The sequence below is a fragment of the Nakaseomyces glabratus genome, chromosome D (assembly GCF_010111755.1).
Source record: "Nakaseomyces glabratus chromosome D, complete sequence".
Lineage (NCBI taxonomy): Eukaryota > Fungi > Ascomycota > Saccharomycetes > Saccharomycetales > Saccharomycetaceae > Nakaseomyces > Nakaseomyces glabratus.
The window spans coordinates 283,100-299,286 of NC_088954.1; the positions used below are offsets into that span (position 1 = coordinate 283,100).

General features: G+C 36.6%; 6 protein-coding genes across 6 annotated transcripts; 2 read left to right on the top strand and 4 right to left on the bottom strand.

The window, feature by feature from the left end:
- Positions 1–915: 915 nt before the first annotated feature.
- Positions 916–2,610, top strand: GVI51_D02585 (sugar porter family MFS transporter; the record flags this gene model as incomplete). Its single annotated transcript, XM_445530.1, has 1 exon — positions 916–2,610. One exon carries the CDS (start codon positions 916–918, stop codon positions 2,608–2,610), a length of 1,695 nt encoding a protein of 564 aa, XP_445530.1.
- A 2,119-nt stretch (positions 2,611–4,729) lies between these two features.
- GVI51_D02607 (sugar porter family MFS transporter) lies at positions 4,730–6,424 on the bottom strand (the record flags this gene model as incomplete). The annotated part of the gene is made up of 1 exon (XM_445531.1): positions 4,730–6,424. One exon carries the CDS (start codon positions 6,422–6,424, stop codon positions 4,730–4,732), a length of 1,695 nt encoding a protein of 564 aa, XP_445531.1.
- Positions 6,425–8,879: 2,455 nt separating this feature from the next.
- On the bottom strand, positions 8,880–11,000 carry NDC80 (kinetochore-associated Ndc80 complex subunit NDC80; the record flags this gene model as incomplete). The annotated part of the gene is made up of 1 exon (XM_445532.1): positions 8,880–11,000. One exon carries the CDS (start codon positions 10,998–11,000, stop codon positions 8,880–8,882), a length of 2,121 nt encoding a protein of 706 aa, XP_445532.1.
- A 572-nt stretch (positions 11,001–11,572) lies between these two features.
- Positions 11,573–13,876, top strand: RIX1 (Rix1p; the record flags this gene model as incomplete). Its single annotated transcript, XM_445533.1, has 1 exon — positions 11,573–13,876. The coding sequence occupies one exon, from the start codon at positions 11,573–11,575 to the stop codon at positions 13,874–13,876; it is 2,304 nt and encodes a 767-aa protein (XP_445533.1).
- Positions 13,877–14,009: 133 nt separating this feature from the next.
- On the bottom strand, positions 14,010–14,939 carry GVI51_D02673 (chalcone isomerase domain-containing protein; the record flags this gene model as incomplete). The annotated part of the gene is made up of 1 exon (XM_445534.1): positions 14,010–14,939. One exon carries the CDS (start codon positions 14,937–14,939, stop codon positions 14,010–14,012), a length of 930 nt encoding a protein of 309 aa, XP_445534.1.
- Positions 14,940–15,616: 677 nt separating this feature from the next.
- On the bottom strand, positions 15,617–15,957 carry GVI51_D02695 (uncharacterized protein; the record flags this gene model as incomplete). Its single annotated transcript, XM_065626606.1, has 2 exons — positions 15,617–15,759; positions 15,891–15,957. 2 exons carry the CDS (start codon positions 15,955–15,957, stop codon positions 15,617–15,619), a joined length of 210 nt encoding a protein of 69 aa, XP_065482678.1.
- Positions 15,958–16,187: the final 230 nt, after the last annotated feature.

The window sequence follows — 16,187 nt, forward strand, 5'->3', positions numbered from 1 at the left end:
CAGTAAAAGACGGCAGCCATGAGAACAATACAGACTCATTTCGAGGAAGTCAAAAACTTTATCTCAGTTGCTAAATTTTTGTGCTAGTACTATTGCCTACCAATACTGATAATCATAGCGTAGATTGCTTCTTTGTGCCCCTCAGTAGTACTCTAAGCTGGATGTGTTATTGGGTACTTGGAACTCTGCATTGTTCTCTGCCAGGAAAGTATTCTTTTCAATTTACATGTCAAACTGTTAAATGACGTAGACCACATTTTAGAGGGGACGTTTGTGGGACCCTGACAAACTTTTTGGAACTCCAGAAAATCCACACATTTTCCGCAGAGAGCCAAGGCAAAGAATTAATTTCTTATGTGCAAAGTCCAGTAAAATGATAACGAAGGGCTCTGATCCATGCATTGAGAATATAATAAAAATAGCATTTACAATATCAAGTGTGTGGGGCCGGTGCACAAATTAATCGCGGGGTAATAAGAACGTTCAAACAATCGCCAATCTCTACGAGCAATTAGTTAGTTTCCTTTCTTGAACTAGTTTACCACCTTGTATATCCCAAAAGAGGGTTGCTGTTCTAAGACAAACTACAAACCAATTTGCAAATGTAGTGTAGACGCAAGCAGAATTGATGTGAATTCTATACTTGTCAAATAATGTGGGGATGCAGTAACAGAACAAGAATATTTAGCAATAGCTTCAAAAAAAAAAAGTATATAAGGACCTCAAAGTTCTTATTGAGAGAGTTTCAATTTCCTATTCTTATTTCTCATTATTGTTTCTTAACTTATAAATAAAACATCAACAATAATCTCTAGTGAGAATAACCAAATAAAAAATCAATATATTTTCACTATTACTATTCCTTTATTGTGATAATAATAGTGACCCACACCTACTAACTGAATTTATTTAAGAATGTCACAAGCTCAAAGTTTGTCACCTTCTGAAAGCGCCGAAAACTCCCCAGTCAGGGAAGTCAATGTTGCTAACAGCTTCAAAGATGATGACTTCATTTTGGAGCAGAAGCAAACCGCTGATGTTTCTGCGATGTCCCCAGAAGCAGAAGCACCACCTAAACCAATCTCAGCCTACTTTACTGTGATCTGTCTATGTTTGATGATCGCATTCGGTGGTTTTGTCTTTGGCTGGGATACTGGTACTATTTCTGGTTTTGTTGCTCAGACCGATTTCAAGAGAAGATTTGGACAACAAGCTGCTGATGGTTCTTACTACTTATCTGATGTGAGAACTGGTTTGATTGTTGCTATTTTCAATATTGGTTGTGCCATTGGTGGTTTGACCTTGGGTCGTCTTGGTGATATGTATGGTCGTCGTCTTGGTTTGATGGCTGTTATTACTGTCTACGTTGTTGGTATTGTAATTCAAATCTCTTCTACCACTACCTGGTACCAATATTTTGTTGGTAGAATTGTCTCCGGTCTTGGTGTTGGTGGTATTGCTGTGCTATCCCCAACCTTAATTTCTGAAACTGCTCCAAAGCATTTGAGAGGTACTTGTGTGTCATTCTACCAGTTGATGATTACTTTGGGTATCTTCTTGGGTTACTGTACAAACTATGGTACCAAGACTCACACCAATTCTATTCAATGGAGAGTTCCTCTAGGTCTATGTTTTGCCTGGGCTTTGTTCATGCTTGTTGGTATGTCCATGGTTCCTGAATCACCAAGATTCTTGGTTGAGAAGGGTAGATTTGAAGAGGCCAGACGCTCTCTTGCCCGTTCTAACAAGGTTTCCATGGATGACCCAATTGTCACAGCTGAAATTGAAAACATCAGCGCTGGTGTTGAAGCTGAGAAATCTGCAGGTAATGCCTCTTGGGGTGAATTGTTTTCCACCAAGGGTAAGATCTTGCAACGTGTTGTCATGGGTATCATGATCCAATCTTTGCAACAATTGACTGGTTGTAACTACTTCTTCTACTACGGTACTACTATTTTCAAGGCTGTTGGTTTAGAAGATTCTTTCCAAACTTCTATTATCTTGGGTATTGTCAACTTTGCTTCCACCTTTGTCGCTTTGTATGTTGTTGACCGCTTTGGTCGCCGTAAGTGTTTGCTATGGGGTTCCTCTACAATGGCTGTCTGCATGGTCATCTTTGCTTCAGTTGGTGTCAAGAGTCTATATCCTAACGGTAAGGACCAACCATCCTCCACTACTGCTGGTAACGTTATGATTGTTTTCACCTGTCTATACATCTTCTGTTTTGCAACTACTTGGGCTCCAACTGCTTACGTTATTGTTGCCGAAACCTACCCACTACGTGTTAAAAACCGTGCTATGGCCATTGCTGTTGGTTTCAACTGGATCTGGGGTTTCTTGATTGGTTTCTTCACACCATTTATTACTACTGCCATTAACTTCTACTACGGTTACGTCTTCATGGGCTGTCTAGTCTTCTCCTTCTTCTACGTCTTCTTCTTTGTTTGCGAAACTAAAGGTTTGACTTTGGAAGAAGTCAATGAAATGTACGAAGAAGGCGTCTTGCCATGGAAGTCCGCTCAATGGCTACCAACTACCAAGAGAACCAGTGGCTACGATGTGGACGCTGCTTTGCACGATGACAAGCCATGGTACAAGAGATTTGCTTAGAGTCTTGAATTTCTTTCTGGATAGCTGAGCCATCCAACATTAATCCTAACAAAAAATAAGAACTCTTTATTTTACAACTCTATTTTCTCTCTTTGTTTCACCGTCTTTGGCGCCATCGTGCATGCATCTCCATGTACAGAACTATATGATCTTTTGAACGCAGGCGTCGAAGGATATTCTCTGTGCTCTTTCTTATTAATATTATTTTCTTTCTGTACTTTTGAGCTACATATATACTCTCTACGAGTGAGATAAAAAATCTTTATATACTATATTCTAATGATTTTATGAAATAAATTCCAATTTTGCTAATTGCTATTCCTCAATTCTTTCATAATTTTAAACATAGATTTTCATACTTACTAGAGATGATTAAAACTTTCTAAGAATTGACTTATTTTTTTTCTAATGCAGCTTACCACATTTTGAATTTATAATATTGAATTTCGCGCTACATTGCAATGGAACATAGAATTTCTTTTAGCATATTTTAAAGTTTCAATATCTGAAAATATAAAATATGAATGTTCACGAATTTTGTTCCGTTAAAGTAAATGAATGTGGTCCATTTTAGATAATGTTACTGTGTAGTTAATTCTTTCGAGATATATGAATTGTGTATTGTCACAGTATGAAATGAGCATGTGATACTATCATTACATCCACCAAACCTGTCACGATATTTTCTATAAATTCTTAACAAATTTTAAATAGGGATATATTACTATTCATACTTAATATATATTCTTTCTTTGATGTTGACCATATGTATATCTCACAAATACTTCGAATTCTTTAGTCAGTAATTATAACTATTCATGTACTATTTTGAGAGTTTTGAGAATAGGTATATTAATATACAAAAGACTATACAATATTGAATAATTATCATACTTACTACTCTTAGTAAATTTTGTATGGTAATGTAATATTTATAAAGTGGTATGAAAAGAAGAGTTTATATACCTGTGCTATGAGTTCTCTTGAATCCAATATCAATCATTATAAAATTCATAAAAGCAAGATTAAGATAAGAATAATGCTGTGCAGCCTCAAAAATTTTGAAAGTAAAATATTTAAAGTGGTATTCATATGCATTCGAACAAAAATTCTTATTTTTTTTTCTTTTGTGAGAGTCTGTCACATAAGAGAAATTAACAAGATATTCTCCTGAGAATAATTATATTGGCATTATGAGTAAATATTACGAAAGACCTAAAACAAAAGAAACATAGCCTAATTGCTTGTATTAAGTTAATATTCATCACCAAAGATTAAAGGAATGAACATTTCAAAAATATTACTATCTAAAATAATATGATTTAAGGGGCACAAAAATATGATTTTAACCGAAATCAATTTTTAGTCAAACAATTCAGACCTGTTAAAAAGTTGTGAGTCATTTGATTGCTTATCTAAGGCATTTATTTTTCATTTCATTTTTATCTGATCACATATTTCCGTAGTTGCAATCTGTAGCTAAATACTCAATAAAATATTACCAAAAGATTTAATTGGTCAAGAAAAATATCAACATCTGGTAATGGCATTCCTTTTGGATAGCATCTGTTTTAATTTTACCATAATTTCCTTTGCAATAAAAACAACGAGCACATTTATAGAAAAAAATATAAAGATAATACTTAATAATATTTTATCGTAAGTAACTCATACAATTCTTAAGTCAATTAGTACATATCCTAAAGTACAAGTCACAAAGAACTAGTAAGCAATCTCTGAAAATAGCAAAGGACTGGATTTGATTTTCCTTTTAAATTAAAATTATGAAAGAATTGAGGAATAGCAATTAGCAAAATTGGAATTTATTTCATAAAATCATTAGAATATAGTATATAAAGATTTTTTATCTCACTCGTAGAGAGTATATATGTAGCTCAAAAGTACAGAAAGAAAATAATATTAATAAGAAAGAGCACAGAGAATATCCTTCGACGCCTGCGTTCAAAAGATCATATAGTTCTGTACATGGAGATGCATGCACGATGGCGCCAAAGACGGTGAAACAAAGAGAGAAAATAGAGTTGTAAAATAAAGAGTTCTTATTTTTTGTTAGGATTAATGTTGGATGGCTCAGCTATCCAGAAAGAAATTCAAGACTCTAAGCAAATCTCTTGTACCATGGCTTGTCATCGTGCAAAGCAGCGTCCACATCGTAGCCACTGGTTCTCTTGGTAGTTGGTAGCCATTGAGCGGACTTCCATGGCAAGACGCCTTCTTCGTACATTTCATTGACTTCTTCCAAAGTCAAACCTTTAGTTTCGCAAACAAAGAAGAAGACGTAGAAGAAGGAGAAGACTAGACAGCCCATGAAGACGTAACCGTAGTAGAAGTTAATGGCAGTAGTAATAAATGGTGTGAAGAAACCAATCAAGAAACCCCAGATCCAGTTGAAACCAACAGCAATGGCCATAGCACGGTTTTTAACACGTAGTGGGTAGGTTTCGGCAACAATAACGTAAGCAGTTGGAGCCCAAGTAGTTGCAAAACAGAAGATGTATAGACAGGTGAAAACAATCATAACGTTACCAGCAGTAGTGGAGGATGGTTGGTCCTTACCGTTAGGATATAGACTCTTGACACCAACTGAAGCAAAGATGACCATGCAGACAGCCATTGTAGAGGAACCCCATAGCAAACACTTACGGCGACCAAAGCGGTCAACAACATACAAAGCGACAAAGGTGGAAGCAAAGTTGACAATACCCAAGATAATAGAAGTTTGGAAAGAATCTTCTAAACCAACAGCCTTGAAAATAGTAGTACCGTAGTAGAAGAAGTAGTTACAACCAGTCAATTGTTGCAAAGATTGGATCATGATACCCATGACAACACGTTGCAAGATCTTACCCTTGGTGGAAAACAATTCACCCCAAGAGGCATTACCTGCAGATTTCTCAGCTTCAACACCAGCGCTGATGTTTTCAATTTCAGCTGTGACAATTGGGTCATCCATGGAAACCTTGTTAGAACGGGCAAGAGAGCGTCTGGCCTCTTCAAATCTACCCTTCTCAACCAAGAATCTTGGTGATTCAGGAACCATGGACATACCAACAAGCATGAACAAAGCCCAGGCAAAACATAGACCTAGAGGAACTCTCCATTGAATAGAATTGGTGTGAGTCTTGGTACCATAGTTTGTACAGTAACCCAAGAAGATACCCAAAGTAATCATCAACTGGTAGAATGACACACAAGTACCTCTCAAATGCTTTGGAGCAGTTTCAGAAATTAAGGTTGGGGATAGCACAGCAATACCACCAACACCAAGACCGGAGACAATTCTACCAACAAAATATTGGTACCAGGTAGTGGTAGAAGAGATTTGAATTACAATACCAACAACGTAGACAGTAATAACAGCCATCAAACCAAGACGACGACCATACATATCACCAAGACGACCCAAGGTCAAACCACCAATGGCACAACCAATATTGAAAATAGCAACAATCAAACCAGTTCTCACATCAGATAAGTAGTAAGAACCATCAGCAGCTTGTTGTCCAAATCTTCTCTTGAAATCGGTCTGAGCAACAAAACCAGAAATAGTACCAGTATCCCAGCCAAAGACAAAACCACCGAATGCGATCATCAAACATAGACAGATCACAGTAAAGTAGGCTGAGATTGGTTTAGGTGGTGCTTCTGCTTCTGGGGACATCGCAGAAACATCAGCGGTTTGCTTCTGCTCCAAAATGAAGTCATCATCTTTGAAGCTGTTAGCAACATTGACTTCCCTGACTGGGGAGTTTTCGGCGCTTTCAGAAGGTGACAAACTTTGAGCTTGTGACATTCTTAAATAAATTCAGTTAGTAGGTGTGGGTCACTATTATTATCACAATAAAGGAATAGTAATAGTGAAAATATATTGATTTTTTATTTGGTTATTCTCACTAGAGATTATTGTTGATGTTTTATTTATAAGTTAAGAAACAATAATGAGAAATAAGAATAGGAAATTGAAACTCTCTCAATAAGAACTTTGAGGTCCTTATATACTTTTTTTTTTTGAAGCTATTGCTAAATATTCTTGTTCTGTTACTGCATCCCCACATTATTTGACAAGTATAGAATTCACATCAATTCTGCTTGCGTCTACACTACATTTGCAAATTGGTTTGTAGTTTGTCTTAGAACAGCAACCCTCTTTTGGGATATACAAGGTGGTAAACTAGTTCAAGAAAGGAAACTAACTAATTGCTCGTAGAGATTGGCGATTGTTTGAACGTTCTTATTACCCCGCGATTAATTTGTGCACCGGCCCCACACACTTGATATTGTAAATGCTATTTTTATTATATTCTCAATGCATGGATCAGAGCCCTTCGTTATCATTTTACTGGACTTTGCACATAAGAAATTAATTCTTTGCCTTGGCTCTCTGCGGAAAATGTGTGGATTTTCTGGAGTTCCAAAAAGTTTGTCAGGGTCCCACAAACGTCCCCTCTAAAATGTGGTCTACGTCATTTAACAGTTTGACATGTAAATTGAAAAGAATACTTTCCTGGCAGAGAACAATGCAGAGTTCCAAGTACCCAATAACACATCCAGCTTAGAGTACTACTGAGGGGCACAAAGAAGCAATCTACGCTATGATTATCAGTATTGGTAGGCAATAGTACTAGCACAAAAATTTAGCAACTGAGATAAAGTTTTTGACTTCCTCGAAATGAGTCTGTATTGTTCTCATGGCTGCCGTCTTTTACTGTCCATGGACTAGTACCCAACAACATCATTGTGTGCATTCAGTTCTTGGTTGCTCTTGTGCGTGTTATTCGTTGCCATACAGAATGAAAACTCCTCCTCACTTACTACCCTCAAATAGCTATTATCCTCCTCTCCCCTCCCTCTCCAGCTCTCTGTAGGCCTTCATTTCACTCATGTTCTAATACCTATTTCCTGTTTGACTCAGGTGGGGAGCCCTGGGGACCCTCGTTATTTGGTAGTATTACGTTGCAGTCCAGGAAAGGCTAATTTTCAGTGCCCTTTTTCCTTTTTTTCCCAGATTGGCCCTGCAGTGCTAGTTAGAGGAACAACTTTAAGACGAAAAAAGGGAAGACAGTAAGTTGTATGTGGGCACCCTAAATTGGAATGGGAGAAACAAATTTTTACGTCAATCACTCGGAAAAACCATCTGAACCGCCTAGCTACGACCATTTACTGCAACTTGGTTCTACCCATTTCTCTGCTGCTCACCTTATAGCCCTCCCCCAGTATGCATCAAGAATCCGGAAAAACTCCACATAAATCCAAGAGAGACGCAAAAGTGGGGCACATTGTCTTCCGGCACTACATTTTGCGCCTTTCGCTACTCTGTGCCCAAATCTCGGAAAAATTTACAGCACAATAAGCCCAGCTAAACTACACCGTTTCTCTTGAAAGCAGAAATACATGAAGGGGTCTCAGAAAAACGTACCGGATAAATCAGTAGTAATTTGTTTGCAACCCTCCCCACTTCAAGGCCTCTTTCAGCGTGGATCAATTGGGTACAGTCCTTTCTCAAGAGAGCTTACAATAAGATCCTTACGTGGGCCTTCTTACATCAAGTGGAACTTCTTAATCCAACAAGTGTAGAAGCTGTCCTTCCCCTCGTCTAATTTTATCTTCTTAGCATCTGGGAAAACCCCTTCTAGTAGGCAATTGCAAACTCGCTTGGACTCTCACCCCCACCATGTTTAAGTGGGTTAGGTGGGGCATCCAGGAACAACAATAAAAGTGGCAAGCCCAAACAATTCCTTAGGTTTAGTGCCGTATGCCTGTTCCGTCTTACCAGCCAGTAGTAGGAGCATGGCGTTGGGCATGCCTTCTTGCCAGACCTGCAGTCCTTTCTAATTTGAGAAGAGAGGTCAACGCTATCCTTTGTTGTCTACTGTGAGTGTTGGCAATATATGCTACAGCAACTCTAAACTATCTGCACATGCATCTTCTGCTTCTCACCTTCTCGCTGTCTCCTTATCAGCTCTCACACTACCAATGTAGACACCACGAATCAACATAAAGGGCAAGATGGCAGCCACAGGATCACTCCTAGCAGTAATGTCCAGCACACTAATTAATTACATTGATCTCGGTAGTGGGCTAGGCCAACATTAAGTCGAAAGCCGCTATTTGATAAATATCAAAATATTTAGGATAAATAGGTCAAATTACTGTTCGTTCGATCATAGAAAATAATGCGATATAGAATAAGAATGAATATTACATATTTTAATTGAAAGAAATCGTAGAGGATATATAATTTCCACATACTAATCATCAGTCTCACTACTTTCTGTAAAAATGAGCTCGTTTAATCTGTTTGTCGAATCCTTCACGGCAAATCTTAAACTATGGGCTTCCTTAATCAGTTTCTGGATTTTTAAATTCAAATCACTTTTAAACTTAGAATGCTCATTGTAGAGAACCTCTTTTTCATTGAGAAGTTCCGTTACAATACGCTCGGCATTGGCAATTTTCTGCTCTATGTTTTTATTTCCCTCAGTTATTTGTCGCTCCAGCTTTTCAATCTCCAAGCTCTGTGCCAAAATTTCGGCACGGTTCTCCTGCCTAACATTTTTCAGATTTAGGTTTAAATCAGATAGTTTCAATTCTAGGGATTCATTGGTAGAACCTCTGGAATTAATTTCTTCAGTTAACATGCCTATTTCACGTTCTAGTTCTTGGTTATCCGTTTTAAGTGTCTCAATTCTCTTCATTATGTCAGAATTAATAGACAATAGCATATTTTGATAGTACTCAGGCATTGGATGATCTGTGGGGAAGAGTTTATCCATAGTCAATGCATTTTCTGAGTTTGGAACAACAACCTCATTTGGAAGTGTAATCTTCAGTGGTTCAATTTCTATATCATGACCTAGCTTTCTTCTTGAAGTTAAAAACTCTAATAATAGGTCATTGTATTGTCTGATACTGTCTTGAAATGTAACGAAGACTTTTTCATTATCAACCTTAGTTGATTTTATTAGGCTTACAAATTCATCAGCTTTTTCAGCAATTTGATCAATTTCTTTTTCTAACTGTAACTTTTGCTCATTTTTATTTTCAATTTGTTCAACTGATAAGCCTTTTCTTTGTAAACTGTCTTGTATCTGACTAATCTCTTCTGTTATCAGTTTAATGTTTTCTTTTTTCTCATTCAGTTCATCCTCTATTTTGCTTAATTTTATTGGCCATTCTTCACTTTTTGCTTTCATTGAATCAACATATTTTTGGAATTTTACCAGATCTCCATTTAATGCCGTTGATTTTCCTCTTGCCACTTTCAACTTCTCAACCCTATTCCTACTAATCTCAAATTTTTCAAACATATTTTCATTTTTTGATTGTATATTATTGACATCCAACTTTATTATATGTAAGTACCTTTCAAAACCAGCCTTTAATTCATTCATATGATCGGAATAATCGTCTTTCAAATTCAGAAAAGTTTTGTATGAGTCAGTAATATAATCTATAAATAACCTTTCTGCCATCAGTTCATACTTTTCCTGTCGTACTTCCTGGTCCTCTATATTTTCGACCGGTTTTGATAAAGTAGTCAGATCTTGAGTTTGTTGATTCAAAAGGTTTTGATCCAGTGTATTCAGACATTTGTCTAGTCTCAAATTTATAGTCACCAACCAATGCAGCATGCCAAGGAATTTAGGCCAGCCTGAACCTCCTACTGCTGAAATTTGTGACTTATTAATAGACTCTAGGTATGGATATTGCAAAATTTTCAGAAGTTGATACACTTCGTATTCTATTGATTTGGTGAAAGTATAACCGGGATCTAAACGCAGATAAAGCCACTTGAATATTGTCACGAATGATTTTTGCGTTGGTTGCTTTAGAGTCTTTAATGAGATTGGATAGTTGGTATCAATCTCAAAGGTATTTTGGATTAGATAATCAAATATTTCTTGCTGAATAGCACTTTGAAAGTTTTTATCTCGTAAAGGTCTAGGATCTCGAGAACCAGAGTAAGGTTGTGAAAAGCTGGAAAATCCTATAGGATTATTGTTCGCACTCTTAAAATTATTCGCATTTAGGTCGCGCTCTAGGACTGGAAGACTTGCCCTCATATTATTGTCATCAAGATTCTTGTTTTGTGAAAAGGACATAGATTTATTGTAGGTTGGTAAGATTCCAGAAGCGCCAGCTACTGTTGATCGCATGTATTTCTTGTTATTCTTCTGAATGCCGTTGCTATTACTTACAGCTCTTGCTGAACTCTGTTTTAGACTATTGATAGAATCACTTGCAGCACTACTTACACTATTCCGTCTTCTTTGCATGTTTTGCGATAGCGGGTGCTGCGGTATTTGAGTTGTAAATCTATGGGGATTCAGTCTACTCAACACAGATGCCTCAGACTGTTCGTTTGGCATTGCGGAAAAAAATATATGTCTCTGGGTGACTCGATAATAATTGTCTGACTATCACTTCTGGATATTGTGGAAAATCTCTTTATTACGGTATTCTTCTTGTAGCTTCAAAGCTTTTTTGGTTTCTTCACACTGTTCTTTTCCTACCGTGACCAAAACAAGAGAGACCTCAATGCTAATTTATAGGATTGTAGATTGTAAAACTAACCGCTGACTTAAGTTTCTTCAATAACATTCTAAGATCACACTTGCAGAAGATGAAGCTACTACTGTTTGGTGTAACACTGCTATGGTGTTTTGTTTTCTTAGGAGCCAGATCAAAATGTAAACACAAAAGGAAACGAAATGCGAGAAAAACCATTTTGTATTACGTTATGAGTGATATGAAAAACTTCTCGGTATTCGGATGCTCATCGCAGAGCTCATCTCATCGCTATATTATCGAGTCAGTGGAAGTGGAGCATATATGGTGATTGATACTTATTCTTCCCTTGCTGGAACTGTTTATTGGCCATCTAGGTTGAGTTTCTTTACTTGTTATACCGTATAATTAAGAGATACACAAATCTGAAACAATGAACAAGGCTATTCCGGTTTCAGTGTTGGCTGATCAACTTGCTGAGTCGAATGGGTTTCAGTTTCACAATATACTTTATCATTTGAAGTCATCGGACTATGTCGATGAGAAGTTATTGAAATCAGAACTTTCAGTATTAGTCGTGAAAATACAGAAATTGCTGAACTCAAATAGTAACTACAGCATTTGGAAAGGTTGTCATGCTGCTGTTGTAATTTGCACTTATAACCCATTGGTACTAATGGCATATGGTGGTAAGTTATTGGACATTGTGTACCAGAAGTTAGAGATTAAGGTGCTGCAAAGATCTACCAATTCTTTGGATGCTCAAGGTAAGCAAGTGCTGAACTCTTTGGTCAACGCTATCTCTGTTCTCATGAATTTAATGAGAAATAAGACTGGTCTATCAAGAGAATTTTTAGTTCCAAAAATTAAAGCCATAATTCCAACATTGATAACATTGTCCCAGTATGAACCTGAATTGGTGTTGCCTATTCTTAGATCTCTGATTTTTAAGCATACGACTACATTCAAGCCATTCAATGCTAAGTTTAAGGTTATCTTAACTCAATTCTTAACAGAAGGATTTGATACTTTGAATGAGCATACTCAGAAATTAGTATGTGATTGTTATGCATATTTGCACATGGTGAAGACACAAACGTACCAGCAACAAGATGAGCACTCGAGTCATCATAAAACATTCCAAGATGAGAATTGGATGAATGGAATGAATGCTGTTCTTGCAGAATTCAAGCCACTTATCGAGTTATGTGGTGAAATTTTAGATTTCAGTCAAGATGAAGAGTTGACTAAATTGATTGGAAAAATGGTTCCACTTGCCGCTGAAAGTACTAGCATTTTCCGCAGTTTGACTATGGATATGAATAAATCAACTACTTTATATGATATACCTAAGAGGATTGATGTTTTGTCGAAGATGCTGATGAGCTTTATTTCCGTACCAACGACATACACAATAAGAATTCCATTAGATAAGCTGAATGTTACTTGCTCTGCCTTGTTAAGTATTACTTCTAAGCATATTCCTATCAAACGTGAGTTACGTCGTGATATTGAACTTAATGCCACAATTAATGATGTATTCACTAAAATCCAATTTGCTGGTATTAGACTATACTCAACAATGGTCTCAAAATTCGGAAACGTATGTTTTTCCTACTTATCAGACATATTCTATGCCCTAAGTTTATTCATTCCTTTCAAGGAGAAGTCATTAAATATTGACTTTGAAAAATGTTTTGCCTTGAAGAGAGAATTTTTGGTAGTTTTTGATTTGGTATCAAAAATTATTGCTAATGTCGGTCATCAATTAACAGACATTGATTTCCTACTTCAATTAATTGAGATTGGTTTGGATCTTACTGAAGAGAGATCATTAATCCAAAATGTCTTCCAGCAAACCAACGCCAAAAAAGAGCAAGAGCTTTCGAAGACTAAGAATAAAAATAAAAAGGATAATAAGAGAGGTTCCCTAGCTGATTTATATGTTAGTGGTTCTCAATTTACGCTAGCATGTGACCTTAAAACCTTTGATACTTTGAACAAATTTTTTATCAGTATTATTGCAAATCAGAAACTTGCTACAGCGCAGATGACAAAATTGAGTAGATATGCTATATTTACAGCTCAGACTTATAAGCAAAACCTTGGTGAGGTCCCAACAACTTTTGTGGAACTTCTAAGAACTTTGGTTATCCAACCAGGAAATGAAAGAGTAACCATCTTACCTATGGCGGTGAACATCATCAAAGAATCATCTGATGACGTATTTGATATCCTATCACACCCAAGACTTCCGATGAGTATTTTACATTCTATTGAAAAGTCTACCTTTGACAATGGTGAAGATGATGAGGATGATAATCCTGACTTGCATGCGAACGAAAAACAGCAAGAATATAATGATCAACCAGTTGAACGTTCTGAACAGAAAGTAGTTGATTTCGTTTTGGAAGAACCTGTTGCTGTTGATGTAAAAACAAAAGAAACTGTACAATTCAAAGACGGTATCACTACTTCAGAGGACCAAGTTGATACTAAGAGACCTAGGGATGAGGAATTTATTATTGAAAAATCTAGCAGTGCCAAAAAGTTTAGGACGGAAAATCAACCAGAAACTATTCCAATTGGCGTAAGTGATGAAACAGTTTACCAAGAAACCGAGAAGGTTACAGTTAACGTTGACACCTCCTCTAATGACAATGAGGATGATGAGGATGATTCAGACTTCGAGATCCCAGCAATTGAATTGTCAGATGATGACGATGAAGATGAATAATCACCTGGACGTTATGGTATATAACAGACTAGTCATTTGACCATTATAAAATTTGTAGCATAGAATAAATTTACTATTAGAAAGAATAAAAAATGGTACGAATAATAAACTATCATTGATTAAAATCATTACATTAAACTAGTGAAGCTAGTGTTTCGGCACATTGGTCCTTAGTTCCTGGTGAAACTGGGTTAGAACCACTTAAATACTGAGCAAACAAATACTTGCCGACTAATGGTTGGTGTACAGTACCAAGCTCGTTGACAATATCTTTTCTTCTGTTGTAATAACTGAACTTTAGTGATCCGTCCGCCAGTAGTTCCATTAGAAAATCATCGTCCTTTGGAACAGGGCCCTTGATTTTAATTGCTTCTTCAACTTCTTTTATGCCCATTGCCAAAGTTTCTTTATTTTTGGACGCATCAGGGTGCATTTGTACATTTTTGATAATACCTTCCTTTAACAACTTTGCAGAGGCGTTCTTTATTGGAGTTAGTTTAGCCACCATTCTGATGTTGCTGTCTAATAGGTTATCTATTAGAATACGTGACTTTTCTGGATCATCAAGAGCAATTTTGACATTCTCAGCGTGGCTCTTGTTTTCATCCATATCGATAAAGTTCTTGGACATGAAAGTGGAATCAAACACTTGAGCCACCTTTGGCTTATCCTGTCTAGCAATGTAAATACCTAGAGCATAAGCCTTAAAGGTCAATACCGAGACAGATCTGATTCCTGAACCAAGAATGTCATACTTAGTGGATAATGGATAGGTTGGACGTGAGATAACAACAGGGAAGGGAGTAACAGCATCATCAACCAAGACACTCTTACCATCTCTTTCTTTTTGCAATTCTTCCCTTTCCCAGGTACATACATAGGTACCACCAGCGAAAGCAGCACTAACTAGACCAACAATCCACCAAGCTTTTTTATCAGACTTTTCAGTTGCAGGTTTTGGTGCAGATGATTGTAGTCTCTTGGTAACAGCTGATAATCTCGTAGCTCTGGTAGCCAAACCAGTGTTCTTTATAAGCGATCTTCTAACCAAAGTTCTCAACATCTCTTGGATATTATTTTCTATAGATCACAAGTTAGGGTTAGTGAATAATGAAATACAGTGAATTATTAGAGGAAAACCTTAACGAGAGTCAAGAAGAGCCAATACGATATAATTGGGCCTTTAAATAAAAAATAAATGAATGGCAAATCTTCAAATTCTATGATACAGTTGAGAACATGGACAATGGTTCAGCTGTGGTGCTTCGTCAGTATTCTTTTTTCAAGATAGATCATTGACTATAAATCCACAGGGGGATATCATAGTATTTACAACTCGAGAAATTATTCTGTGAATATTTCAACTGGAGTTCAACTTTTCAATGATGTCAAAGGAGAACAATGGGGCACGGTGGACTTGCTACAAAGTACCTGAGCAAATTTACAGTTACTCACAGTCTCCTTTGGAAAAATGTCTATAAAATTGTTACGTGGATTACTATGGTTCTCAGTCGTTACTCGTATGAGCTAAGTGATAGTATCACAGACCATTCGATGATAAAGGACAAAAACAGAAACTTAATGATTACTAATCAATTTCAAAACAATTATGCCGTGGGAACCCTTTCGTCATTTGTAATTTTTGATGTCAATGGATTTGAATATTATGTTATTAATGTATATAGACAATTCACTATTCACTATTGTAGAAGGAATAACACTCGCAAATTAAGTTGGACATTAGGTGTGAGATATACCTTGTCTCTCCAGTTCTAATGCTTCTTTAAGAGTGAGGTCGCATTTAGATCTTGTCTTTGCTACACTATCCAATTCTGTGAATGTGTCAATTAAAACCTTGTTGCAAGCCTTTTCTGCCTCTTCATCTATATATGTGCATATTTCGAGTGCATGATTATTGATATATTATACATCGAGATTAATAGTTAGTATGATGATTCACTGTTTTCATTAGCAAATAGATTGGAGTTGTTGTTCTTGTACTGTATATACATACACTTCTTATCAAGTGCCTCGTTAATCTTTTTCTTTAAAGCATCTCTTTCGGTCTCAGAGAGAGGCATGAGTGTTAGGCAAAAACTTTCGTTTGAGTATCTCTAAGTAAAGACTCCAATTAAATGTCTCATATATTGTTCAATCAACTATATCACAACAGTCACAGACACGTTTTAATGTATTTACTAACATTTATGGTGATTGTTGTCTTGGGTACCTAGTACGCTTGTTGGAACGTATCTTGCGATAAACGTAACAAGCTTATGGCGCATTTCCCAGACTAAATATTAAATATTAT